The sequence below is a fragment of the Rhodnius prolixus genome, unplaced genomic scaffold (assembly GCF_049639745.1).
Source record: "Rhodnius prolixus isolate KJV_2025 unplaced genomic scaffold, Rpr scaffold_9, whole genome shotgun sequence".
In the NCBI taxonomy this organism is placed as follows: domain Eukaryota; kingdom Metazoa; phylum Arthropoda; class Insecta; order Hemiptera; family Reduviidae; genus Rhodnius; species Rhodnius prolixus.
This window is the reverse complement of record NW_027411604.1, coordinates 11099288-11124510: the sequence shown is the minus strand read 5'-3', so window position 1 is coordinate 11124510 and position 25223 is coordinate 11099288. Positions and strand designations below refer to the sequence as shown.

Here is a 25223-nt window from a genome sequence, read left to right as displayed (position 1 = left end):
TCCTTTTCAACATGAATACAAATTAACTTAATTTTATCTACTATTTTATTATGAAGATTCGTTTTTGAATTTCAGTAAAAAATCAAAAAGAGTTTAATTCGTCTTCTACTTTTCATTCTAATGCTTCATTTAAGGCACGTTGACTTAGAAATGACAAACGTTGGATTGCCTGATAGTCTTCTTGACTTAGCAGAACAATATCAAATACTTGCATCTTTCTGAATCCTATCATTCTACCTGTTACCCTTCATAAAAAAAAACAAACCAAATTACACTCAGGTATTTATTTAGAAATTCTGCAAAAAAGTTTCTTAAATTTGTATACTCTCCAATTTATGCATTAAAATTACTTACTTTATCAAGAGGATACATTAAATGATTCCAGTCGAACTGCTTACTATAACCTACTGTAGATGTGCTCCAAACTCACCTCTACTAATATATATACTAATAAGCTTTATTTTTCATACTTTCGATACTTTTTTGTTTACCACATATTATAGTTTTATTTTTATAGTACCCATGTTGTAATAAAAGCAATAAATTTCAGGCATTATCATAACATAGGTTTATAACTACAATATATGATGACATATTAACTGAGCAAGTCTCAAAAGTATGAAAAATAAAGCTTATTAGTTCAAGTAAGATTAGAGCACATCATCTCCAATATTTTGTCGCTTTCTTTCAAATTCTTATTCAACAGTAAGCCAAAACTGCTCATAATTTAAAATTTTATCGGTAAGGAAAAAAAGTTGATGCGTTAACTAAACATAAACACCAAGCGAACTGTTGATCGTTCATAACCGTGTTTCAAAGTTCTTAATCAGAACATTTAGTAAGCAGTTACAGTAGACAAATACAAATATTTGATGCTGGAATGAAGTACAAATTGACATATATACATTATAAATAAAGAACTTGAATTCTTTGTTGTTTCTAAACAATTTCCATTTATTAATAACGATGTCTTTAGAATCGACGCCAGAGTGCATTCTATTTGTATCAGCAAGAAATGGACCATTAGTCATTTGATAAAGCACATCATCAAATTGAGAGATTCCTTCTCATCAATTCCTTTTACTTCTTTAATGACGACTAAAGAAAAATCAAGTAAATCTAGCGTTGAGGATACAAATATGAAATGTCAGATTCCTGACTCCTAACCGGTGAGTATTGTGAGATTCGTTTTAAATCTGTCCCGCGCTGCAATCATGGTTAAAGAAAAGTGAGAAAAATTGGACAAATATTGCTGACATAATTAAAACGTAATTGTTTCTAAAACATGATATGTTTCTTTATTGTTGCTGAATACAATTGTAGTGCTAAAAAAATTCGACATCTACGACTTAACGTTAGGGAAAAAGTGGCCTCCAGGTCGCAGAATTTGGCCAAAGAAATAAAATAAGACACCTTTTCAAACTAACGACTTCCGTGCGGCAAGGAAATGAATTTGATTAGTACTATACAATGGAAGTAACATTACAGAAAACCTATTTATCATAAGCAACCTTAAGCAAAAAACACTTAATATATTTGGCGAAGGATGAATAACTAAATAAAGTATGTGTCGTAGTGGTTGGTTATGAAGCTTTGATTTACAGGTGGGGAATTCTCACTTCAGACCGCTACTTCTTATGTGTTTAAAGAAAATGTTAATAGTTAATGAGTACTTCGCTCCCGTCCTAGACTCTAGTTGACAGTTGGACGTATGGCTTTACTCCGCTGAAGGGGGCTCTGCCTTGAAAAAGTAGGAGGTACCTGAACTTACTTAAAATCAATATCCGAATTATATAAGCTGAAATCTTGAAATCAACTTACTTCGCAGAATAACTACAATTCATTTCTGCCAGTCATCAGATTTTTGTTTTGCTTTTATATTTATTGCCAAATTAAAAAAAAATAGATTACTAACAAAACTGGAGATTTCTCGTTACATAAGGGTATAGGTCGGTCAATCTCATAAAATACTGCCTGTAAAATATGTCCTGACTCGCCTCGAATAAATAAAAGATGCTTTTTTTCTTGACTTCTCTTGCATTCAAGAATACCTTAAAATATTTAAAAATTCTTAGTTATAGTTAAGTAAAAGATAGATAACTTATTTACTTCCATTTATATATAACAAACCATTAGCTTCGTACATAACAAATAAATCTGAATTTTTCACAGATTTATGCCATCGCAGAACTTGATCTACTGATCCAACAAAATGTCTAATTCTGCTTCCTGGAAGATTCTAAAATTATAATATCCTGTTAAAGCAAAACTTTTGAGACTCTTAAATTATGTTTTAATTGACACAGCTTCTAACCATTCTTTGGCGTAAACTCTTAGTATCTTCATTCATAATAAAGTTTGATCTGAATGTATTTGTTTTATTTTTTACAGTATTAACTGACATTTTTTGTTCATTTACACGGAAGGGTGTATGTGTTGTTCGAACTTGTTTCCTATTGAAATTTTCATTATTTTTATCTTTTGCATTGTTTTTTTTACTATCTACTGCTTGTTTCTCATTCAATGAGCCCGGTCGGTATAAAGAGTGGCGATTAGTAAAGCTGCTGGTAGTGGAGCTTGAAGGTTGGGTATATGGATGAAATCTTTGGTTTGCCTTTTTATCATTTTTTATAAACTTCATTCCTTGTTTTATGTTATATTTTGAAGAACCACTTAAAGGCATGCATTCAGAATAATCCATTGGTTCTGAAAATTCTGGAAACACTTCCCTAAAGAAATCAAGTAGAATGTTTTTATTATAAAATATAAAATAAATTGTAAAAGTAATACTAATTATGTTATTTATGCGGGGAATGTAACAAACTTTAGCTCAGCCAAATTAATTTACTTAAAAATTTCTTTAATTACCTATCATATTTGGCAGCAAATGAACCCATATATGGATCCATTTCTTGGTCATCTAAAAAACAAAAGTATACTACATGAAATAAGTATTAATCAGAGCAAAAACGATAAAATAATAGCAGTATTTCAATTTTTAATTAGAATTGACTTTGGAAGACAAGCAAAAGTCTAAAAGCGAGGAATAACTTTCAAATACAATGGGAAAATTTGTTCGGCAAATTCATTTCTTGTATAGTCATTAGCATGCTGTTTTGCTATTTGATTTTTAACACGCTATAGTAATTTATGGTTGTTTAACTTATTAAAATAATTGTTTAATTTGTATTTGTTTCGATAATATTTATCTGTATGTAAATATATATATATTTTAAACGATTACTTTCTAAATTACCTAAATCGTTGAAGTTAATAGTACTTTTATTAAAACTCATTTTTGGAAAAAAAAAATCAATTTTAAATAAACAGACTTACTCTAGTCACTTTCAAAGCAACCCTAAGTAGCCTGAGTTTGTTAAAATATTTAAATAAAAACAACTTTTGTATCAACTTTGAAAGTTTTATGAGGATAAATTAATTAATACTTATCTTTGAATATTTAGAAACTTTAAATATCTTTAACGAAAAAAATATATATATGTATATTTATAACTCGATTATATTTTAGAGGCAGTGATTTGTGATAGAATGAGGTTATGAAAGCTTGTAGTAATCTTTTGAACGGTTTGGAGGTTCTGTCACGTGCTAGGTAGCAATAAATTGTGTTTTTGTTCACTCAGAGTAAAACAATTTTCTTATTTAGCAATGCAAAACGACGCTGGTGAATTTGTGGATTTGTACTGTCCAAGGAAATGGTAAATATGCCTCTTGTTAGGCTTTTGCTTTGACATAATCGAGTATATTAAATATAATCATTTCTTTTTTCAGTTCTGCCAGTAACAGAATTATACACGCTAAAGACCATGCATCAATTCAAATAAACATTGCTGAAGTAGATCCAACTACTGGTCAGGCGACAGAACGTTCAAAGATGTATGCTATTTGTGGAAGCATAAGACGCATGGTATATGATTTTATTTTTAATATTGGTTCTTTAAAAGTGCATGTAGTTAAGTTTAGGCATAAATATTAAATTATTTGCTTATTTCCGAACTTTCAATATTTGCCACGTATCTGGAGTCGCGTGCAGGATAGAAATGTTTACAGCGTCGAATGAGATTGTTTTTTTTTCTTTAAATTCATGTACTAAAGTCATTGTTTTTTTTTTCTTTGGCTTCATGTACTAAAGTTATTGTCCGTTCTGCAATAATTAATTGAAATTAAAGTGCGCGAGTGTTATGTGCAATAAAATTTAAGTTTTCTTTATCGATATTGTTTTTTTATTTAACACTCGATTGACGTAGAAGTTACCTATAAGTATAGACGATTAAGATATATACCAAAATATACGTTATACTACAATTAGTTTATTAATTCATTCGTTGATTAGAAATTTATTTCAACCAGAATCAGAAGTACTTCTTATTTCTAGGCACTTCATGTCAGTACTTTTTCTTGCAGCCTCTACTTTTAACTTCTCTGTCCTGCTCGCAGAACTGAATTATACTTAGTTCATTTGTTCAATTGTACTTAGTTCAGGGTTTTCTACACAAATTATGTATCTCCTCCCCCGAATAAAATACACCTCCAACCTACAGTTCCAAATCATTTATGCACAGAACATAAAGAACCCTTAAATACTATGTACTAGGTTCAATTAATTTTATTTCATTATTTTTTACAAAAAATGATTTACGATTCTTTACATTTTGAAAAACAAAATAACACCACCTTAACCTTTCTCACAGTCAGCAAAGGTAGTTGAGACGGAAAGATTAGCGAAGTTAAATTCTCTATACCATCTGATTAATCTGACGATTCAATACGTGCAAAAACTGAGCCCAGGCAATATCTTCCCAAAAATAAAATGTGGAAAAACAAAAAACAAGTTACATTTTAGTAAATCTTGTTTTATTTTTATACTGAACTTGCAAGTTAATTGCATGTTTAATTATTGAATTCTATCTGAATCTTGTACAGTCTACATTCTTCAAGGTCCGGTCAACAATTAGTTAAAGGAGAATGCCAGTGACTGATTAAGAAAGATCTCAGCCTCAGATGGTTTTCACAAATGTTACACTTTTTGTTTACAAGATTTCATTTTGCAGGGCGAATCAGATGACTGTATCACGAGGTTAGCGAAGAAGGACGGAATTCTACCTAAGTCAGTAATTAATGAATTCTTTTTTATTTTATAAAAAAAAATTTCACTGTAACTAATTTTTTTTTAATTAATTTTTTTCAGGAATATGTGAAGCAGTTTTTATTAAATATCTTATAAATAAAGATTTTTTTTTTTAATAACCATCTTTAAATTTTGTAATAGTATTCTCTCATTACCAGTTTCTGTACGAAGATGAATTTTGTTTCAGAATAATTGCTCATTTTCCCTTTTTTTTTGGGTTATTCATACGGTGAAAGTCTGTACCTACAATAAAAGGTAATTTTCCTTTCCGTGGTACTGATAATGTCAATTATTTCATCCATTTATATGGGAATTAGATATGTTCAACTCAAGTGTTAAGATCTCCCGTTGTAACAATCTACAAGAAGAAGGTGGCGGTGTTTTTCATTAATTAAGCTGGTATTTTGAAAAAGTCTTTTTCTACGTCGAAATTGAATAAATAATGCTAAATAACTTACTGCTCTCTTACATCAAAAAATTGACTGTTGAAGCTTTTTTTTCCTGAAACAGATCAGTCTATTACCAAAAATACTTCTCACAACCTAAGATCATTTTCACAAAGCAAGGGAAACTAAATGTGCATATATCTCACACGGAAGAAGTACCTCATAGTCCTTCCCGGCAATTATTTCTTATGTATTTCCAAGGATCACCTGTACTATTGTTGCAGAATTCGTGAAATCGTACAATCAAAAAAATGCCAGGGAGACCTGAGCTCAGTTGTTACATTGCAAGTTGAGAGCAAAACTGCTCTATAGGGATACCCAGTGTTTAGGGAAGTGGCTTTTGACCTGTTTTGTTTTAGCAGGTACCCCCCACTCCTATTAATTTACCTGAACGTCTTTATTCTTTGCAAATGAATATGTTACTGGATTTTATTGCTCGATAATTCAAAACTCAGTGCAGTCTAAAAAGCAGTGTCTTATCGGAAACAAAATCTACTGTAGCTCCATATACGAGGAAACGAAAACTAAATTTGCGAAATATCTGCTTTACGTATGGGCAATAGTGTTATGTATGAACTGAAAAAATAATATCACAAACAGAAGCAAAAATTTGAAAATACATGAAAGTTTGAGGAGCCGTATGCCTTAAACATAGGGCCGCAGACCCAAAAATTTCTTTATGTACAGAGCTACCATTTGAGGTATTTTTAGACTTCGGTTTGATTTTTATACGGGGTTATTAAAAAGAATTCTACGCCATTAGAAATTTTACAAAACAAATTTAGTATGAATATATATACATATAGGATTTCCAATTAGCACTCCAGTCGATGTTTTATTTGCAGAAGCATGTGAAATTCCGGAGGTAAAGAATCTAAATTCTATCAGATAGATATAAAGTAAAATAATGAGTAGAGATAGAAAAATATATACTTGAATAGGCCATTACAGTGTTGGCACACCTTCTGGAGGAAAAAGAATGCACCCACTTTCACCGACAGTCTTACAAATATTTAGTATTTTAAGGAAATTGTATACTCTAATGGTATTGTACCCATATATTCTTCCCATCATGAACCGCTTTTTAATAGATACAATATCGGCAAGTCAGCTGTCAGATTAGTATACCGTACGCTAAGAATGCTATGTTCGGAGAATATATGCTACTAAATTGGCCGCAAAGTTATAGAATATTTAAAAATTGAACCAAGTTGGATTATAAAGTAGGAAGTGCTATATACGATCCTCAAATTAAATTTGGCGAATAGGCACGACTATATACGTACGCTACCGTTTATACGGCAGAAATCGAAGCTATTTATCACGTTTCAAAAAATGTGCTACAGAAGGTGAAGGAAAAGGAACTTAAATGGTACGGTCACAAAAAGAGTGGAAGAATGTCCAAGGAAAAGTGGATCGGTAGCATCCGACAAAGCCTCCAAAATTACGGGCTGAGGGAAGAGCACATCCGGGATATATCTAGTTGGAAGCTGAAATTGAAAGAAATATTTAAAAGAGGAAAATCTCAATACTGAGGAACTCATAGAAGAAAAAAAAACCTTCGAACATATAATTAAGCTAACTGATAGTTGTTACCAATAGATTATAGTGCTTATTGACGATAGCCGAAGTGTACTGAATAAACTGGCAAACCTGCATAAATCAATAACTTGGACCAATTATAAACCGCGATAATCCAAATAATTGAGATATTTGCTTTTTTTAACGGTAAGGAGCACAACTGTAGTTTTTATCTGGCACAGAGAACATTGCGGCATTAAAGATAATGTAAAAATAATAAAGTGTACCTGGTAGCAAAAGAAGCGACGAAAACTGGAGAGGCAAATATGAAAAAATTAGATCCCTCAAAATTTACAAATCATAGCACTAATTGAGTGCTTAAATCCTTAGCTTTTGCCTTAGCATTAAGTTCGACTGGTACCCAATGTAAATGTTGATATGTTGTGGAGAGGATATAGGCATGCTGCCTGAAACCTCCTTTTAAATATATTTGTATAAAAAGTTTTAAATTGTAAATAAACATTTTCAAATTCAAATCCAGGCGAGTAGAATAAAAAAGTAATCTGAAAGGGGAATTTTACTAAACGATGAATCCCAAGTCACCCAGACTTAAAGGCCCGGAGCTAAATAAACAATTCATAACGATAAAGACGCTTTTGTGAAAGCCCATTCGTGAACGCAAACCTCGTAAATTAATTCTAAAACTCTAAGAATTTAAACAGCTCTGTCAATAATTTAAACAAATACTTAATACAAATGCTTTATTTTATAAGAAAGATGTCTTAAATAAATAATATTCAAAAAATGAAACCTTATAAGTAAAATAACTAAATTTCTTGTACAAGACTTTTAAAAACATATTCGGCTTAAATACAATTATTGGATCAATGAAGTAATGAATGAAAAAGACAATAATATTCTTAGCTGTTATATTCGTTCTTGAGCTTCCACCATAATAACACTGTTTCCTCTAATTACAACCATTCCAATAGGATGTCTTGTACCATCTTTTTTCTCTTCTAAAGATTCATCAACAACCATGTTCATGAAAGGATCAAATCCTCTTAGTATTCCAATAACGTTTCGACCACCATTTAATTTGATGTTCAATTTCTTATCCATAAATTTTTTAAGTTCTGGTGGATGTGCCTTACTCATGGTAGATGAAAAAACCACAAATTTTCAGACAAAACCTGAGGAAAAAAATATTTTTAAGAGCAGTATTTATCATAAATAAAATAGTCAAGAGATAACACGTGGATCTTTTTTTGTTTACTTAAAAAAAGTATAAACAAAAAGTTGCCGGGCAATAATTAAAACTTTTAACAAATCGCATTAATTGTGGTTATTCACAATTACTGCTCTGAACTTTATAAAGTTCAAGGTATTTTATGCTGCGAATCAACTTTTTATTCTTTCCTTGTATAAAAAAAAATGAAGTTTACAAAAGTTTGGGAGAATGATGCGATACAAAAGTTTACTTATTTCATTATTATATTGGTTTTAATACTTACTATTATCTTTTGGAAAGAATAATGCAGAAACTAAGCACTCAAAACTTCACTATAATCTTCTGATCCAACTTTGTACCTATATGTTTAGTTTAGAACTTAGCATCGCTGGCTATGGCTAGTGGAAGGTTACAGAGGAGGATGGTATTCGTAACTAGCGCCTTAAAGCAGCCGAAGCTGGAGGTTTCATTAGTGAACTAAGAGTTTTAGAAAGGTTATTACGTGTCATTGAATTGCATTAATTTTATATTTACTTATTGAAGTGGTAAATATTTCTGAGCAGTGAGCAATCTTCTACAAGTCAGCTATAGGTTTAGTTGAATAACTTATTCTAATATTCAACTAGAAGTGTTCGTACAAATATCTCCAAAGAATGTTCTGAACTACCATTTTGGAAAGAAATGGTAAGATTTTTTTATGTCCAGTATTTTTAATGATAACTTCAATTGGTCACCATGAATATTGAATTAGTCGATACTTTAAAAGGTCACGTTGGTAAAGTATGGAATGTGAAATGGAATCCATTTGGTACGATATTGTCTTCTTGTGGTGAAGATAAAAGCATAAGACTTTGGGGGAAGCAAAGTCATCAGTGGAAGTTAAAAACTGTATTGCAAGATGGTCATCAAAAGACTATAAGGGAAGTATCTTGGTCACCATGCAGCAAATATCTTGCTTCCGCCAGTTTTGATGCCACTACTGCGATCTGGGACAATATTTCTGGACAGTTTGAATGTAATGCGACAATAGAAGGACATGAAAATGAAGTGAAATCTGTTTCATGGTCTCAGTCTGGGAAATTTATTGCCACTTGTAGCAGAGATAAATCGGTGTGGATTTGGGAATCAGAAAATGATGAGTATGAATGCTCAGCTGTCCTCAATGCTCACACTCAGGACGTTAAAAAAGTGATCTGGCATCCTTATCTGGATATGGTAGTGTCCGCCAGTTATGATAATACCATTAAAATGTTTACTGAAGATCAAGCTGATAATGAATGGACTAATATTTCAACATTAAAGTCTCACGAATCAACTGTATGGAGTTTGTCATTTGATAAAGACGGAAAACGATTAGTCAGTTGCAGTGATGATCAGACATTAAAAATTTGGAAAGAGTATCTTCCAGGCAATGCAGAAGGAGTTGGAACAGACAGTGATTATCCTACGTGGAAATGTGTCTGTACTTTAGCTGGGTACCATTTCGGTCCTATCTATGATGTTACATGGTGCCATTTAACATCAATGATAGCTACTGCTTGCGCAGATAATAACATTAGAATATTTAAGGAAGCTGAAGATTCAGATCCTAATCAGCCGATGTTTGAACTTGTCTGTTCAAAATATCATGCACATGAGCAAGATGTTAATTCTGTGGCGTGGCACCCGACTGAGCATGGTCTTTTAGCTTCAGGTAGTGATGATTCCTTTGTTAAGTTGTGGAAAATCAAAGAAGTGTTGTAATTAACAAATATAATGTTTTTATGTTTTGTTCACAAGTGTTAATTCATGGTCCTTTCCTGGCCTAATTATATTTAATATGTTTCACAGATTTTCTTAAGAATTGTTTATTAAAAAATGATATGAAAAATCCTGCAAATGTTTTCTCTACATCGTTAAATAATTGGACTATTAACGATCGAGAGAACTCTTCACTACAATATTAAAACTGTCCGGTGGATCGTCATAAACTCACCAAAAAGCCTAATATTTAAAAACCCAAGTATCTTGCGTTTTTTTTAATTATTACATTACTCTTGTGGGTAAATTAACCTTCATTGATAGACATTTACTGTCATAAACTTTGTACAAGCAGATTAACATTATACGTCTTTTCAACTAGAAATTTTGTATGTTCAATGAAAAAGTGCAGTACTGGCATACAGTGTATTATTAATAGCCTTCAATATGAGCATATCATTCTAAATTAATGCTTTAAAAAATTAAATATTTTTCTTAATTAGCTTCGTTTTCAGTGTAAGACTCTTTAGAATATATTTTTGTAGATTTACCAAAAAATAATGGCAACTTTTGGTTAATAATAAAAAAATAAGTTTCCTTTTCTTTCTATTACAATTTTGTTTAAATGAACAAGTGAACAAGTTAGCTACATTCAACGCCTTGAACTGGAATATTCATCATTTAAACAATTATTAACAGCTTTAAGGAAAATTTGCGAAACTGACGTGTATAACCCTTAAAATCCACTATTTTTCTATTAATAAGAAAATTCCTTTTTCAGATGATTGATGGCTTTGAATATTAGATGCTTGACATACGGCACTAAATGTTTTTTGACTAAAACAAAGCCATATATTTTTACAACTAAAAATATATTGACAACGATAGCAGAACTTCAATTTAAAATGAGTGGTGAACAGAAGGCTGTAAATACATTTAAGGGATTGAAACTATCAAAAATGGTGGAAATATTGGAACAGTTTGCTGATCCTAGTCTTGCTGAAAAATGGGATAATGTTGGCCTCTTATTGGAGCCAACTACAAGCACATTGATCACAAATATTATGCTAACTAATGATTTAACTGAAACAGTCTTAGAAGAAGCTGTAGAAAAAAAAATTAATTTAATTGTGTCATATCATCCACCAATTTTTGTTCCTTTGAAACGGATTACCCAGCAGTCATGGAAAGTGAGTAACTAAATTTAAATTTGCAATTCATTATTATCGTTAATATTATTAAAATAAATACTATATGTTTCAGGAACGCATTATTGCTAAATGTTTAGAGAATAGGATTGCTGTATATTCGCCGCATACTTCTTGGGATGCAGTTTATGGAGGTGTTACGGACTGGTTAGGAGATGCATTTAGTAAGTTGCATATTAGGTTATTTTCTTTCATCACCTAAAAAATTACTTGCACATAATTTTTAACTGGTACTGTTTAGCACATATTTATGTACATTTTTAAATATTCAGAAGCCGGGTATTTTAAGAATGCAATATTGGAATTTATTTTTCCCCTTTTAATAATTTGACACATCCTCTCAAGCAATTTAAAAATAGAAATAAATTAAGGTCTATTATTTCAGTTGAGCTTTACCGATAATACCGATCGTACAATATCAATTTGATATGCAGATGGAGGTATGTGGATAGCGAATTTATATCCTAATACTGCGGGCCTTCCCAGTTAGTAAAGTTGTACTTAGATTTCAAGGTCCTTTATATTTCTCTTTATTACTCACTTACATATTTTATGATTTGGATTTTGCAATTGCAGTAAATTGTGACTGCAAGATCCTTATTGTATGAAGATTCCTGAAGAGGAAAAGCTTCAAGCAAGGCTGATTTCCTCTCACTTTCCTCTTGCTCCTTCCTAAGCGACTAAAAAGCAAACAGCTTTCTTGAATAACTTGCGAATACCTCAGGCCCACTTAACAACCAATGAGTGAGCCTTCGAAGTAAATATTTTTCAAAGGCGTTAAAAATAGTAAAGATGAGTAGTTATTGTCATGGCCAGTAATTTCTAGCTCATTGGGCTTCCCACAGGTGGAGAGTAGTATAGAGTAAAGAAAAAAAAAAATCAAAGTTTCTAATTATCCATTCTAAGAACAAGGAAGCTGAGATCAAGAGACACAGTATAAGAAAGGTTGTGGGATGTAATTTTGATAGATTTTCATTTCTCTGTGTTGGATAAAGCTTAAGACGATTTCACCAAACTTACGATGCTTTTAGGGATTTCAGTGGAGAACCCCTTAATGTACTTTTTTTTCGTATAATCACATTTGTAAGTTTATTTTTCCTTGTTTTCTAGGTTCGCATTTATGCGATAAATTAGGGAAGACTCCTTTAATACCAAACACAAATGAGGTAAGTATTTACTTAAATTTTTGAAAATGTGGTTAGGTCTGCACTGCTAGATAAAGTCAGCTCTTTTATCCAGCACTGCGGACTTATCCACCTTTTAAATATTTACTTCAACCTTTAAAAAAGGGTACAAAACAAAAAAGCACACCGAAATACGCTACTAACATTAACTACAAAAACTCAAATTTGGTACATACTTAGTGAGTAACGGAAAATAATTTACTTACTGTAAGCTGGGTTAGTGTTAAATTAAATGTACTTGACTTACTTGGGCCTAATCTTAGTTTTTTTATAAACTACTTTTTTTTTAAACAGGAAATGGATCAACGAACTGGAATGGGAAGATTACTGTATGTAAATTATATTAGTTTAAATAAATGTGTTGAGTTAATAAAGCAGCATACGGGCTTATCAAATGTCAGAATTGCTTTTGGAAAAGATAAAAATCAAGGTGGGTTTTAATAATATTGAATTTATTTATCTTAAATTATCCTTTGATGATGCAATTTTCTAATCTATCCTAATAAATTTTCTAGACTCTACTGTAGAGTGTATCGCATTAGTACCTGGTTCAGGAGGTTCTCTGTTGAAGGGAGTAAGAGCCGACTTGTATGTTACTGGAGAAATGTTTCATCATGATTTACTTGAAGCAAACCATAATGGTGTAACAGTAATTTTGACTAATCATAGTGATTCGGAAAGGGGTTTTTTAAAGAAAATGTGCCGTAATCTGGAGAAGTTACTAGAAGGTGCTGCAAATGTTTCAGTTTCGCAAGTAGACAAAGATCCAATAACTACCATTTAAATATGATTAATGTATACGAAATATTAATTTGAATTACTTCTTCATAATCAAATATTTTTGTAAACCTTAAAAACAAAGTTTATCTTTAAAATTATTCTCAATGTAAGTTGAAGCATTTAACCCAGTTTTTTTTATGCCTACACATTGAAAACGAATAAATTAAGCTATTCAAAAACAAGATATAGTTAGTCATTGAGACAATTTGAATGATGTGTGATTTAATTGGGGGATACAATATTGGCTCATGACATTCGGATAGGAAAACATTCGGATCTCATATGATATCGATTCTACGATACTGGATCAAATACAACAAATTTAGGAATTTACATTCACAATAGTTTTTATTTCCTTAGAAGAGAAAGTCGAAGGTCCAGTAGCAGGATTCGAACACGTGATCTCCGCTAGGAATCCAGTATTTGCTAACCCCTCAGTTAATTCGTATATTCACCATTATTTTTCCCATTTTTGTGTGTTTGTAAATATTTTCATATTTTTTTTTTATATAAAGTCTTGATTTCAGCCTTCTTGAGGCTGTAGGCTCTCACAATGGTGGTAATGAGATGTGGATGGCAGTGTGTGAAGGGTGAGAAGTGATATGTTAGTTTAGTAATGTGAGTGTGAATGGCTTGAATATCAAGTTTGTGAATTTTGTGCGTCTGTAGTGAACCATTCGGCGTTCTTAGTTCTTTATCTTGAAAAGTATGCAGTCTTTTCGTCAGAGTTTTGCTAAGTGTAATCCAGACTGGCAGCCGTATTGTACAGCATTACAGGGCAGGAGTGTTTGAGCACACCGCTCAGAAACTCATTGTTTCTTTTAATTAATGGGTATAACTGTTTCATTTGATTGTACGCTTGTTGAAGTTATGTATTGGTGTACAGCTTCTAAGTGAGATGTGAATCAAGGATTACGCCTAAGTAGTACACTCCATGATCCTTTTGTTTCCCGTTGTTGAGTTTTAATAGGCGTAGGTCTTCATTCCGAAACCTACAAAGGGAGAAAATTTGTTGCTTTAGTTTTAGAGATTACAGCTTTAGCAACCACCTTTAGAACCAGTTTAAGGGACAGAACGTCTACAGATGTTTGTAAGTCAGTAATGCATTGGTTAATATCTTGGAGGAGACTATAATTGTGTCGTATGCAGCTAAATTTATGGAAGAATACCTAAACAGTAAAGAGTGGTGAGTAGGGGACTCATGATTGCGCCTTCGATAAGTCCCGCAAGAATATGTCCTGTTTGTAAATAAATGCATACATTTTGTCGAAATCGATGTCTTGAGTTGAATGAGAAAATCTCTTTTTGCACTCTATATATTCCGAAGTATTGAGTGTGTAATTTGTTAAGTTTTTCTCAATTTTCTATTAATTTTTCAATGGTAATTTCGAGTGTAGGCTACTCGTTGTGTATGAACAAAATAGTAAATGCTCTTCGGTTCGCATTGATCTTACCATTCATAATGACCTCAAAATCCCTTTTATCCATTATCTAGCGAAATCCTGTTTTCCCGATTTTATAGTTTCATACCATTTTATAACACTTAACATGTATAATATTGAAGAATTAGTTCATATTATATTTTGCAAAAATAGTATGTTTAAAGAAAATTTAATAAATACGTAAGAAATTTGTGAATGCTCCCACCAGAATTCGATGGTGTAATATCCACATCTATAAACTCAGAAACACCAGCATTCCAGTGAAATAAGGAGAATATTTCCACTTTTTCTAATGGTTATTTCTTCATGTTTTTCAAAATAGATTATCCGAACATGTAATCTAGCATTGCCCTTAACATTAACTAACAAATGCAGAAACAGCTGTATACCACTAAAATTAGAAGACCATTTCCACTTGATGTAATCGTTTTTACTTCATAATTTAAAAAAAGGTCGAACCTACATGAAAACTCTTACATCGGCCTTAATATTAATTATCAAATCGAAACAAGAGTTTTTGAGTGAAATTAGAAGACTACTTCCACTTTTTCCATGGGCTTTACTTGCATTTCAAGTAGATCGGTCCAACATGTACCATCTAGCATTGGCCTTAATATTAACTATCAAATGTACAAACAGCAGCGTTCCAGTAAAATTAGAAGACGATTTCTACATTTTCTAATGAATTTTACTTCTTGTTTTTCAAAATAGAACGAGCCAACTTGCACAACCTTGCATTGGCTTATTAAACACGGAAACAGCTGGATTCATGTGAAATAAAGAAATAAATTCAACTTTTTCTAATGGATTTTACTTTATTTTTTTAAAAATAGATCGACCCTTCATTTGTAATCTAGCATTAACTTGTATTAACTATCAAATACGAAATCGCTGCATTCAGTGAAAGTAGAAAATTTCCACTTTTTCCAACGGTTATTTGTTCATAATTAAAAAAAACGTACCTACATCTACATTGTTACATCGGCCTTAATTTTAACTATCATGTACAAAACAGGAGTGTTCGAGTGAAATTAGTGGACGATTTCTACATATTCTAATGGTATTTGATTCTTGTTTTTCACAACAGATCGTCCCTTGCTGTTTTAAATTAAAAGCTTGTTAACAATAAATCTGTACAAACATGTTAATAAAACATCTTTAAGAGTTTATTTTTATTTTTGGAAATTATTTCTTTCATTTTGTTTTCTGTTCGCTATCGAAGTTTTTTGAACTTTTTCTTTTGATGAAAATGAAAATAAACAAGATTCTTTTTTTAAATTTATAATATTTATTATTCAGCAAAACAAACAATTTATTAAAAACAAAGAACGTGCAATTTGAAGTAAAAATTCTTACTTTACATTGTGAAATTAACGTGCATACTACATACAATAACAACAAGTATTATTGTATTATTAATTGATTGTTAACAAAAATTTCCTAGGATAGATGATTTACGTCTATTTCACTTAGGCTTCTATTGATGTACAGTTTTGCAGGCAGTACTCCAGTATCAGAGGTATTTAATCTGAAAATCAACAATATGTACAATCAACAATACTTATGTACATAAAATAATTAGATTTTACTGAGTTCAGCTTGAATTAATAACCTAGAAAGAAAAAAAAAACATTTATAATAATTGATTATGTATTAATAAAAATTAAATAAATGTCACTGCAGTAAAACTAAAGCATTGATATGAAAATTTAAATCATTTTTTATAGAATCTAACCATTTCTTTCAAAGAAAATGAAATATAGAAATAGAATAGAAATACTTACTGTTAATCAAAAAGATTACTCTGATTGAACAGTACAACAAACAAGCTACTAATATTCTAATTTTTAATTTTTTTAAATACAGAATAGAAATAGTTCTGTGATTGGAAAATATAACAAAATTTTAATCAAATTAAAACCTTCTTTCAAAAAGTTTTAGTTTATGTAGTATTACTTCGAACGTAGTAAAGAATAGATAAGAATACCTGAAAAATAGCTCCACAGTTAGAAAACCTAGTTTAGTTTATTACATCAAAGTAGAATGGATGCAAATTACCTCATAATTAAGGTCGTATTTGCTAGATCCTTCGAAATAATGAAATGAGTTATAATAGTACTACACGGCCCTTTGCAAAAAGTTCAGTTTTGAAGAAGTAAAAAGACCAATCAAATTCTATATGTGCAATCTGTACAACACTAATGTCTATAAAATTAATAATTCACTTTATCAGTAAAACAAATTGATCACTAAAATGTCCAAAGATGATGAAAACAGTAAAAATTGTAACCATAGCACTCAAAAAACGTTAATTCAGGTTCATGTACCTTCTGGATAATTTGAATTTAGACAAATCACTGCACTTACTAGGTATCTAATCTATTGCTGTTTACTTATATTTATCTTTAGATAATATAATACCTTAACCATTACTGAGAAATAACATGCTGTAGACTGAAACATATACTTACTGTTGCTGTACGAGTTAAAATGTATTACACTGGATAAATTGTCATCAATCCAGCCATTAGTTTGAATTGAACTAGTTCAGAATTAGCATTAGAATGTCGAAAGAACGCTGAGAACAAAAATACAAATGATATAAACTATTATTAATACAATTGTTTTCATTCTAATTTACAAATATTTAGAAAAAAATAATGAAATAAATATTTCAATAACTTAAAATTTAAAACTACTGGTGTGAACCTCGAAGTTATTAAACTTAACATTATCAATTTAAATTTCACGGAGATTACTCTCATATTAAAATAAAAGAAATGTGAATTTTTAAGAGGGACTTCATAATTTCCAAATAAATAATCTAATAAGCAATACTTTTGCAGCAATAAGGACGACCGAAAATTATTATGTTATGAACTAAATCTACTTATGACCGTTGAAACATTTTTTATGAAACAAAATAATGAAGACTCAAATAAACTTTTTAAAATACATGCGTACACTTAAAATGCATCTAATATCAACTGTCTTGGAACCATATCAATTAACAAGAAAAGTATACACAAAAAATGTTGCTTACCTGCAAGAAGCCCTTAACGAAGTAACGATGCAAAAACAAGTTTTTTAATTTCCTAGGAAGTTATTGCTTAATGCAAATAGATAATACAATCAATTCTATAGGGTAGGCAAAGTTCTCACTGACTTAGTTACATCAGCATCAACTTAAAACTATCAATCATAAATAAAAAAACATCAAATTATGAGGTAAACATTAATTTTAAACATGGACATTTCTATATAAAATGTTTATCAACGTGCGTGAAGAACATTTAATAAGTAAAGCAAATTATTACTGTTGCTACATGATAAAGAGAATATTTGGACACAACCGAATTACTTTTTTACCCCACTGCCTTAATGGACAATTGTTTGGTTAGGTTATATAATGTTTATTTTAATAGTGTCAAAGTAAATGTTTGCGCTACCTAGCGGTGATCACGGAAACTAGTTCCCATGTAATACATCATTCTAGTTCAAGCAACCGCCGCTAGAAAGCATAAGCATGCTCTTAAAACGTCTATTTTTCCCATTCTTAATTTTAAAGCAAGAACAGTATGCATAGAATTTCTAATAAGTTGCCCAATTTCTTTAATTTAAACTTAACAACCTGAATTTCTGATTTATTCTTTGATTTAAACAGAGCAAATACCAAAATAAATTCCACTCTCTTCACAAGCTATGATTGAACCAACCAATCTTGTGAAACTATTTTAATAATTATGGGTAAAACAAGCGAGGAAATTCTTAAAAAATTTCCATAAGATGTATTGATAATTCACTATTTACAAGTAACGTTAGTAAAATTTCCATAAGTAAATCAATAAAAACTAATGATTTTTATAAGAAGATGAAGATGTGGAGTAAAAGGTTGCTAATAAATCTAATGTTCTTCTAATTAATTCTAATGTACTTCTGCAAAAAGTGGAGATATTTTCCTAACTTCACTAGAATGCAGCAATTTCGTATTTGATAGTGAATAATAAAGTCAATGCAAGATTACAAATGAAGGGTCGATCTATTTTGAAAAATAGAAAGTATAATCCATTAGAAAAAGTTCAATTTATTTCTTTATTTCACATGAACCCAGCTGTTTCCGTGTTTGATAAGCCAATGCAAGATTGTGACAATTGGCTCATTCTATTTTGAAAAACAATAAGTAAAAACCATTGGAAAAAGTTGAAATCATCTTCTAATTTCACTGGAATGCTACCGTTTCTGCATTAGATAATTAATATTACAGGCAAACCTAGATTGTACATGTGGAGTTGATCTATTTTGAAAAACAAGAAATAATAACCATTGATAAAAGTGGAAATATTCTCCTCATTTCACTGGAATGCTGGTGTTTCAGAATTTAATAGTTAATATTAAGGCCGATGTTAGAATGTACAAGTGGGTTCGAACAAGAAGGAAAAACTATTGGAAAAAAAGGAAATCTTCATCTAATTTCACTCGAACACTCCTGGTTCGTATTTGATAGGTTTTGTTAAGACCGATGTAAGAATTTACATGTACGTACGATCTATTCAGAACTGTATGAAGTAAAAATCGTGGGAAAAAGTTGAAGTTCTGGCCTAATTTCGCCTAAGTACTGCTGCTCCTGTATTTGATTGTTAACAATACGTAAGGTCAATTCAAGTTGTTAAATTTTCGATTCATATGATTTGTAAAACAAGAAGTAAGAATCATTGGAACAAGTTGAAATAGTCTCTAAATTTAACGGTAATGTTGCTGTTTCTGCATTTGATAGTTAATATTAAAGGCATTCCTAGATTGTATAAGTTGGGCCGATCTATTTTGAAAATCAAGAAGTAAAACCATTGGAAAAAGTAGAAATCGACATCTAATTTCACTTGATCACTCCTGTTTTGTATTTGATAGTTAAGACTGATGGTAAAATGTACATATAGGTACGATCTTTTTTTAAAAGTAAGAGGTAAAAAACCTGAGAAAAAGTCAAAATTGTCGTCTAATTTTGCTTATTTGATAGTATTAAGACCAATGCTAGATTGTAATTGTAAAGTCTATCATTTTTGAAAAAAAGAAAGTAAAAACAATTGGAAAAATTGAACTTTTATCCCAATTTCAATGAGATGCAGTGGTTTCAGTATATGATATTTAATAATAAGACAATGCTACAGAAATGAATGATGCTGCTCCTGTATTTAATAGTTATTATTAATACTAATGCTACATTGTGCATATTGGGTCGATCAATCTCGAAACACAAGAAGTAAATACCATTGGATACTCGTATAGGAGTAATTGTTTCCAGGAAGACTGCTGATCCACCTTTTCCAATGGTTTTTCTTTCTTGTTTCTCAAAATTGATTGACCTAGCTTACATAATGTACCCTTGCTCTTAATATTAACTGCCTTATACGGAAACATGAGTATTCTGGCGAAATTATGAGTAACGTTCACCTTTTCTAACCGTTTTTTCTTCATGTTTTTTAAATAGATGGATCTAGCTTACACAATCAGCCCTGGTCTTAATAATTACTATTAAAAACACAATCCTGAGTTCCTGAGTAATTAGGAGAAAAATTAAAGATATTACTCATTTCGAATTTTTGAAATGATTTGACTAACATATTCATCCATATTTTATTTAACAATGATTATTTCGGTGGGAATGCAACAACGTCCATATTTTAAATTTCGTGCCCACTCCCCGCATAAAATACATTTCCAACTTCTCAGTTCTAAAATATAACTATCACTGAATTAAAAAAAAAAAATAATAACATATAGAACCTTTAAACAAGTACTAGATTTCAATTATTTTATATTCATAATTTTTACAGATGTTTGACAATTCCTTAATATTTTGGATAACACCACCGTAACCTCTCTCACAAAGTCTGTTCAGTGTCTTGCAACACTGACCTATAAAAGGTGAAGTTTGAGTAGAGTTAGTTCCATGTCAAAATGAAGTAAGGAAAACCACAAGACAAGATTTCAAGACGAGGAAGATGAGTACGATAAGCTTAATTCGCTTGTAGAACGAGTTAGACGTGTACAATACATAGACTTCTTATATTACATTAACAGCATAACCGAGCGATCATTAAATCAAAGGGTATAGATTTAATAAAAAGGAATCTTATTTAATGATATTAAGTAAGCTATGTATGTATTACATTAATTATAATTACAATTGTTTATATATTTTGGGAGAATCGTTTTTGTTATTGTTTTACTTATAAATTACGTATAATTAACAAGTGTAAGAAAAAATAACAAGATGACAATATGTATGTATCATAGATTTTAGGGCTTCAAAAAGGTGTGAAATATACCGAAACTATGGTATTTATACATGATGGTGATTTCGGCAGTTCAGATGAAAAATTAAATGGCTTCGTAGATAGAACTGATATGAAGTTAGTACCTCGGTATTTCGCTGCCAATAGTTATTGACTATTTTGTAACAGGAATAAAGGGGGTAGAAGTGCCTGCAAGCAGAAGTAGAATGAGAAGTACTTGTTGGAGCAAGTGTTGTGTGAACAAGACCTTTGCTTTTGCAACGGCTTCATAAGGTATTTTGCTTATCTTTTTCACTTGGACCTTTAAATTTGAGCATTAATTCTCACCTTTAATATAAGGAGGTTGGCGCAAAACTTGGAAATATAATACAAATTTACTAAACCTGGTTTTTCGTAATTTCTCTTGAACAGCATTTACGATTTTCTATTAATAAGTACTTTCATTATATTATTAAAATCTAGAGCTTGTATTGAAACATTTTTCTTGTAAAATCCATCAAGCGTACGTCTCGCGTTCTATGTGCTTCCCTCCTTGAGCTGAAGCCTTTTGATGGCCCTAGATTTCACAGACTTGTGTCTCTATGGGTCCGTGAAATTCTCCCACACATTCATGAAACTGTTTCTCAATTAAAGATTCACCACATCTCTCTCAGTAGACCGAATGAAGGGAAGCTAACACCGCAATCTAAACTTCTTTTAAGCCTCTTGAACAATAGCTAAAAACTCTGTAATAAATAATAGACTGCTATAGCTGTTGCTTTTGCAGCAATGTATACTTAGGACAGAAATCTTAGGGTACTACTTTTCCAACTGTCAACGAATCCAGTCTCCCTAATCAAGAATCTTTGGGAAAATAGTAAATGCTCTTCGGTTTGCGTTGATCTTACCATTCATAATGACCTCAAAATCCCTTTTATCCTACACCAAGCGAAATCCTTTTTTCCCGATTTTATTTTGTGGTTTTGAGAAAGCTCTTACACTTCTTTCAATTGAATCATTTTATAATACCTGACACTATATTTTAGTAAAAATACTATGTTTAATGAAAATTTAATAAATATGTAAGTCCTGCGAGAGAAATTCGTGAATGCTCCCACTAGAATTCGTTGGTGTACACTTACTGGTGCATCGACCTAAAATATTTTTTATGGTTAAGTTATTGTAATCGAGTATCTTATATTTCTTTGTAAATGCTGATTTGTTTCAGTAGTCGTTTGCAGTTATTCTAGTCTTCAATAAGAGAAATGCTTCAAGAGTTAAAAAAAAACAGTTTGGGTATTCTTCTCTGCTTCCTTTAATTACCTCTGGTCTTGAGTGAATATCTTCATATTAGCATCAAGTAAATGCAGAAGTTTGAAGTCTTACTGTTCATTGATGGATACAACGGATTAGCATGGGTGGGAACATTAGAATTGTTGACAAGTAAGTAGAGTAAAGTGATTCCTATATTTTCAAGTCTAACTACCACTTAGGTGTCGTGGACGGAGGCGACTAGCAAACATACTTTACTGTAAATTACTCATATTAACCATTAAATAAATTCCAAGACCTAAGACTGGGAATCGAACCCAGTACCACAATACGTATTAGCTTCGCAGGTCTCACCTCTAACCGCTCGGCTACCGTGGCTTTTAAATTTTTGACAACCTCATCTTCATCTTATAAAAATCGTTAGTTTTTAGTATTTACTAATGGAAACTTTAGGTACATTAATTGTAAACAGTGAATTATTAATACAAATTATGGAGATGTATAAAGAATTTTCATCTCCCGTACCAACATTGTTTCCATAATTATTAAAATAATTTCATAAGATTTGTATTACTTTGATATTTGTTCAGTATCAATGAAAAATTTAAAGAAGGAAGACGGGTTTATGGTTCGTCAGTCCTATCTAGTGGCGATCATTTAAACTATAAAGATGTAATTGCGTAACTAGTTCGAGCTATTGCCGCTAGGTAGCATGAGCATGTACTTTTGATGCTATTAAAGTTATAACCTCACTACAAAACCAAACTGCCCGGTAAGGCGTTGGGTAAGAACTGTTATTTAGTTTTTTCGAAATAATCTCTACCTTGTAGCAATAACAATAATTTGCTTTATTCACTAAATATACTTCACCTTCGTTAATATCATATTTTTAAAAAAAGTTTCCTTCCTAAAAAATTACCATATTTAATTTACTGTTTACTTCATAATTTGATGTTATATACTGATGATTGGTAGTTTTAAGTTGTTTTAGATCAACATTTTATATTAACATTATTTTAAAAAGAAGTTTTCCTCTAAAAAAATTTCCATGTTTAAAATTACTCTTTACCTCATAGTTTGATGTTTTTTTAATTTATGATTGGTAGTTTTAAGTTGCTGCTACTGTAACAAAGTCAGTAAGAACGTTACATACCCCGGAAAAATAATGGTATTATTTATTTGCATTAAGCGATAACTTCATTGGAAAATGAAAAACTTGATTTTGCATCGTTACTGCGTTGAAGACTTCTTGCAGGTAAGCAACATTTTTTGTGTATACTTTTATTTTTAATTAGGAGTTGGATGTGATTAGAAGTGTTTATGAAATTGACATGTTTCCAAGACAGTTGATAGTAGTTGCATTTTAAGTGTACGCATAAGTTATTTTAGTCTTCATTATTTTGTTTCATAAAGATGTTTCAACGATCATAAGTAGGTAGATTTAGTTTGTAACATGTTAACAATTTTTGGTCGTCTTTACTACTGTAAAAGTAAATTGCTAATTCCGATTATGTATTTGGGAATTATGAACTTCCACGTAAATATTCAAATTTCTCTCAATTAAAGAGGAGAGTAATCTCCATGAAATTTAAAATAATAACATAAAGTTTAATAACGTTCTAGAATTATGGACCTTGGATTTTGTAAGGTTCGCACCAGTATTTTTAAATTCTAACTTATTGAAAACAATTTTTTTTTAAATATTTGTAAATTTCAATGAAATCAATCGTATAAATAACAGTTATATAATTTTTATTTTGGTTCTCAGCGTTCCTTCAACATTTTAATGGTAAATCTGAACTAGTTCAATTCAAACAAATGGCTGGGTTGATGACATCTTATCCAGTGTAACACATTTTAACTCCTTCGGCAACAGTAAGTTCATGTTTTCAGCTTACAGCATGTTGTTTCTCAGTTAAGATATTATGTCGTATTATATAAAGATAAACAATAATGGATACAGTAATAGATTAGAATAGAATAGAATATGTTTATTTGCCGCTTGAGTACATTTCCTCCTGGCAAGGAGTTGATAGCAACGAAATTAATAAAGCATAATAAAACAGAAAAATAACTATCTCAAACATAAAAGTATTCTCAATTATCCTTATTACAGTAATTAAATTATAACAGAACAGAAATACATTACTACTATTAACAAAAAATACAAACAAATAAATAAACAAATAAATAAAACAAAATAAATAAGTACCCAAAACAAAAGTAGCATTTCAAAAGAAAAAACAAGAAACAAAACAAAAAAAATTATTTTTTTTTTTTTTAAGACATTAACCTTTTTTAAATTTTATTAATATTGATTATTTAATTATATTTTCCTTTGCCGACTATTTACATCTTAATTCTATTTATTTATTCGTTTAACGCAAATGCTCTTAATTTTAAAGCTGCCTCAGTGTACCAATATAGATTGTTAATCTGTTGCTTACATGTAATATTATTTAATAAATTTATAATATTTTCCTCATTACTTGCATTTCCCTTCAAATACTGATGGAGAAAACTATTGCGTAAACTGTTATATATGGGACAGTGTATCAAAAAATGCACCAAGTTCTCGGGCTTCTGCATATTGCAAACTGTACAATTTTCTTTCCCTTCAAACTTATGTAAAGTGCCATTGCAGTATAACCTAAAATAATTTTCATTACATACTCTAAGTTGACTGATTATTCTACGTTTACTTAAACTATTCGGTATTTCCAGATACTGTTCTCCTAAACCTAGTGTACTTATATTCCTATAGAAGGAGTTATATCTGGAGTTTATGACTGCCTCTACATCTCTCGAAACATGGTGATTGCTAAATTTTTCAATTAGTAATAGATTAGATACCTAGTAAGTGCAATGATTTGCCTAAATTCAAACTATCCAGAATGTACAAGAACTTAGATTTACGTTTTTTTAAAAAAAGTGCATTTGCTTACACTTCTTTATCTTTTCTTAGGCATTACTCTTTTCTA

General features: G+C 30.7%; 6 protein-coding genes and 1 long non-coding RNA gene across 14 annotated transcripts in view; 4 read left to right on the top strand and 3 right to left on the bottom strand.

Annotated features, from left to right (window-relative positions):
- Nucleotides 1–103: 103 nt before the first annotated feature.
- LOC141454174 (uncharacterized) lies at nt 104–7527 on the bottom strand. 4 transcript variants are annotated; one of them, XM_074128127.1, is made up of 6 exons: nt 7401–7527; nt 2869–2920; nt 2315–2729; nt 2131–2239; nt 1916–2051; nt 104–245 (listed from the first exon to the last, which is right to left on the bottom strand). In XM_074128127.1, the coding sequence occupies exons 2-6, from the start codon at nt 2907–2909 to the stop codon at nt 113–115; spliced, it is 834 nt and encodes a 277-aa protein (XP_073984228.1). In that variant the 5' UTR covers nt 2910–2920; nt 7401–7527; the 3' UTR covers nt 104–112. The 4 variants fall into 4 exon arrangements, 3 of the variants coding, with proteins under 3 accessions (XP_073984228.1, XP_073984227.1, XP_073984226.1); XM_074128126.1 differs by lacking the exon at nt 7401–7527 and adding an exon at nt 3337–3473; XM_074128125.1 differs by lacking the exon at nt 7401–7527 and adding an exon at nt 3257–3379.
- RpS21 (ribosomal protein S21) lies at nt 3557–5265 on the top strand. The gene is made up of 4 exons (XM_074128134.1): nt 3557–3716; nt 3790–3925; nt 5070–5125; nt 5207–5265. Exons 1-4 carry the CDS (start codon nt 3667–3669, stop codon nt 5214–5216), a joined length of 252 nt encoding a protein of 83 aa, XP_073984235.1. The 5' UTR covers nt 3557–3666; the 3' UTR covers nt 5217–5265.
- A 330-nt stretch (nt 7528–7857) lies between the features above and the next one.
- SNRPG (small nuclear ribonucleoprotein G) lies at nt 7858–8766 on the bottom strand. The gene is made up of 2 exons (XM_074128135.1): nt 8628–8766; nt 7858–8306 (listed from the first exon to the last, which is right to left on the bottom strand). Exon 2 carries the CDS (start codon nt 8269–8271, stop codon nt 8041–8043), a length of 231 nt encoding a protein of 76 aa, XP_073984236.1. The 5' UTR covers nt 8272–8306; nt 8628–8766; the 3' UTR covers nt 7858–8040.
- Nucleotides 8767–8886: 120 nt separating this feature from the next.
- On the top strand, nt 8887–15867 carry LOC141454173 (NIF3-like protein 1). Its single transcript, XM_074128124.1, has 6 exons — nt 8887–9028; nt 10866–11274; nt 11348–11456; nt 12403–12458; nt 12771–12906; nt 12992–15867. The coding sequence occupies exons 2-6, from the start codon at nt 10873–10875 to the stop codon at nt 13258–13260; spliced, it is 972 nt and encodes a 323-aa protein (XP_073984225.1). The 5' UTR covers nt 8887–9028; nt 10866–10872; the 3' UTR covers nt 13261–15867.
- Ciao1 (cytosolic iron-sulfur assembly component 1) lies at nt 9022–10122 on the top strand. Its single transcript, XM_074128122.1, has one exon. It carries the CDS (start codon nt 9080–9082, stop codon nt 10085–10087), a length of 1008 nt encoding a protein of 335 aa, XP_073984223.1. The 5' UTR covers nt 9022–9079; the 3' UTR covers nt 10088–10122.
- On the bottom strand, nt 13707–18446 carry LOC141454182 (uncharacterized). Of its 2 annotated transcripts, XR_012458537.1 has the most exons (3): nt 17742–18117; nt 17170–17276; nt 13707–16226 (listed from the first exon to the last, which is right to left on the bottom strand). It is a non-coding gene; the product is annotated as an uncharacterized lncRNA (long non-coding RNA). The 2 variants fall into 2 exon arrangements; XR_012458536.1 differs by having other exon boundaries at nt 17170–18446.
- A 2107-nt stretch (nt 18447–20553) lies between these two features.
- The window catches only part of LOC141454167 (uncharacterized), a 197785-nt gene continuing 193115 nt past the window's right edge, over nt 20554–25223 (top strand). For 3 of the 4 annotated variants that reach the window (XR_012458511.1, XR_012458513.1, XR_012458512.1), the window contains exons 1-4: nt 20559–21264; nt 22199–22413; nt 23349–23497; nt 24011–24117. The gene's annotated coding sequence lies outside the window, so the exon portion shown is untranslated. Of the gene's footprint in view, nt 21265–22198; nt 22414–23348; nt 23498–24010; nt 24118–25223 lie in introns of all 4 variants that reach the window. The other variant, XR_012458514.1, reaches the window with a different exon arrangement.

Excerpts from the sequence above, each read along its gene's own strand:
- LOC141454174 (XM_074128125.1), bottom strand. The coding sequence starts at position 3,296 with ATGAGTTTTAATAAAAGTACTATTAACTTCAACGATTTAG. Across the intron at positions 2,921-3,256 it reads TATTAACTTCAACGATTTAG|ATGACCAAGAAATGGATCCA; the intron begins GTAATTTAGAAA and ends TTTGTTTTTTAG. Across the intron at positions 2,052-2,130 it reads TGTTATGTACGAAGCTAATG|GTATTCTTGAATGCAAGAGA; the intron begins GTTTGTTATATA and ends AAATATTTTAAG.
- RpS21 (XM_074128134.1), top strand. The coding sequence starts at position 3,667 with ATGCAAAACGACGCTGGTGAATTTGTGGATTTGTACTGTCCAAGGAAA. Across the intron at positions 3,717-3,789 it reads TTGTACTGTCCAAGGAAATG|TTCTGCCAGTAACAGAATTA; the intron begins GTAAATATGCCT and ends TTCTTTTTTCAG. Across the intron at positions 3,926-5,069 it reads GTGGAAGCATAAGACGCATG|GGCGAATCAGATGACTGTAT; the intron begins GTATATGATTTT and ends TTCATTTTGCAG.
- Ciao1 (XM_074128122.1), top strand. The coding sequence starts at position 9,080 with ATGAATATTGAATTAGTCGATACTTTAAAAGGTCACGTTGGTAAAGTA.
- SNRPG (XM_074128135.1), bottom strand. The coding sequence starts at position 8,271 with ATGAGTAAGGCACATCCACCAGAACTTAAAAAATTTATGGATAAGAAA.
- LOC141454173 (XM_074128124.1), top strand. The coding sequence starts at position 10,873 with ATGGCTTTGAATATTAGATGCTTGACATACGGCACTAAATGTTTTTTG. Across the intron at positions 11,275-11,347 it reads TTACCCAGCAGTCATGGAAA|GAACGCATTATTGCTAAATG; the intron begins GTGAGTAACTAA and ends TATATGTTTCAG. Across the intron at positions 12,907-12,991 it reads TGGAAAAGATAAAAATCAAG|ACTCTACTGTAGAGTGTATC; the intron begins GTGGGTTTTAAT and ends TAAATTTTCTAG.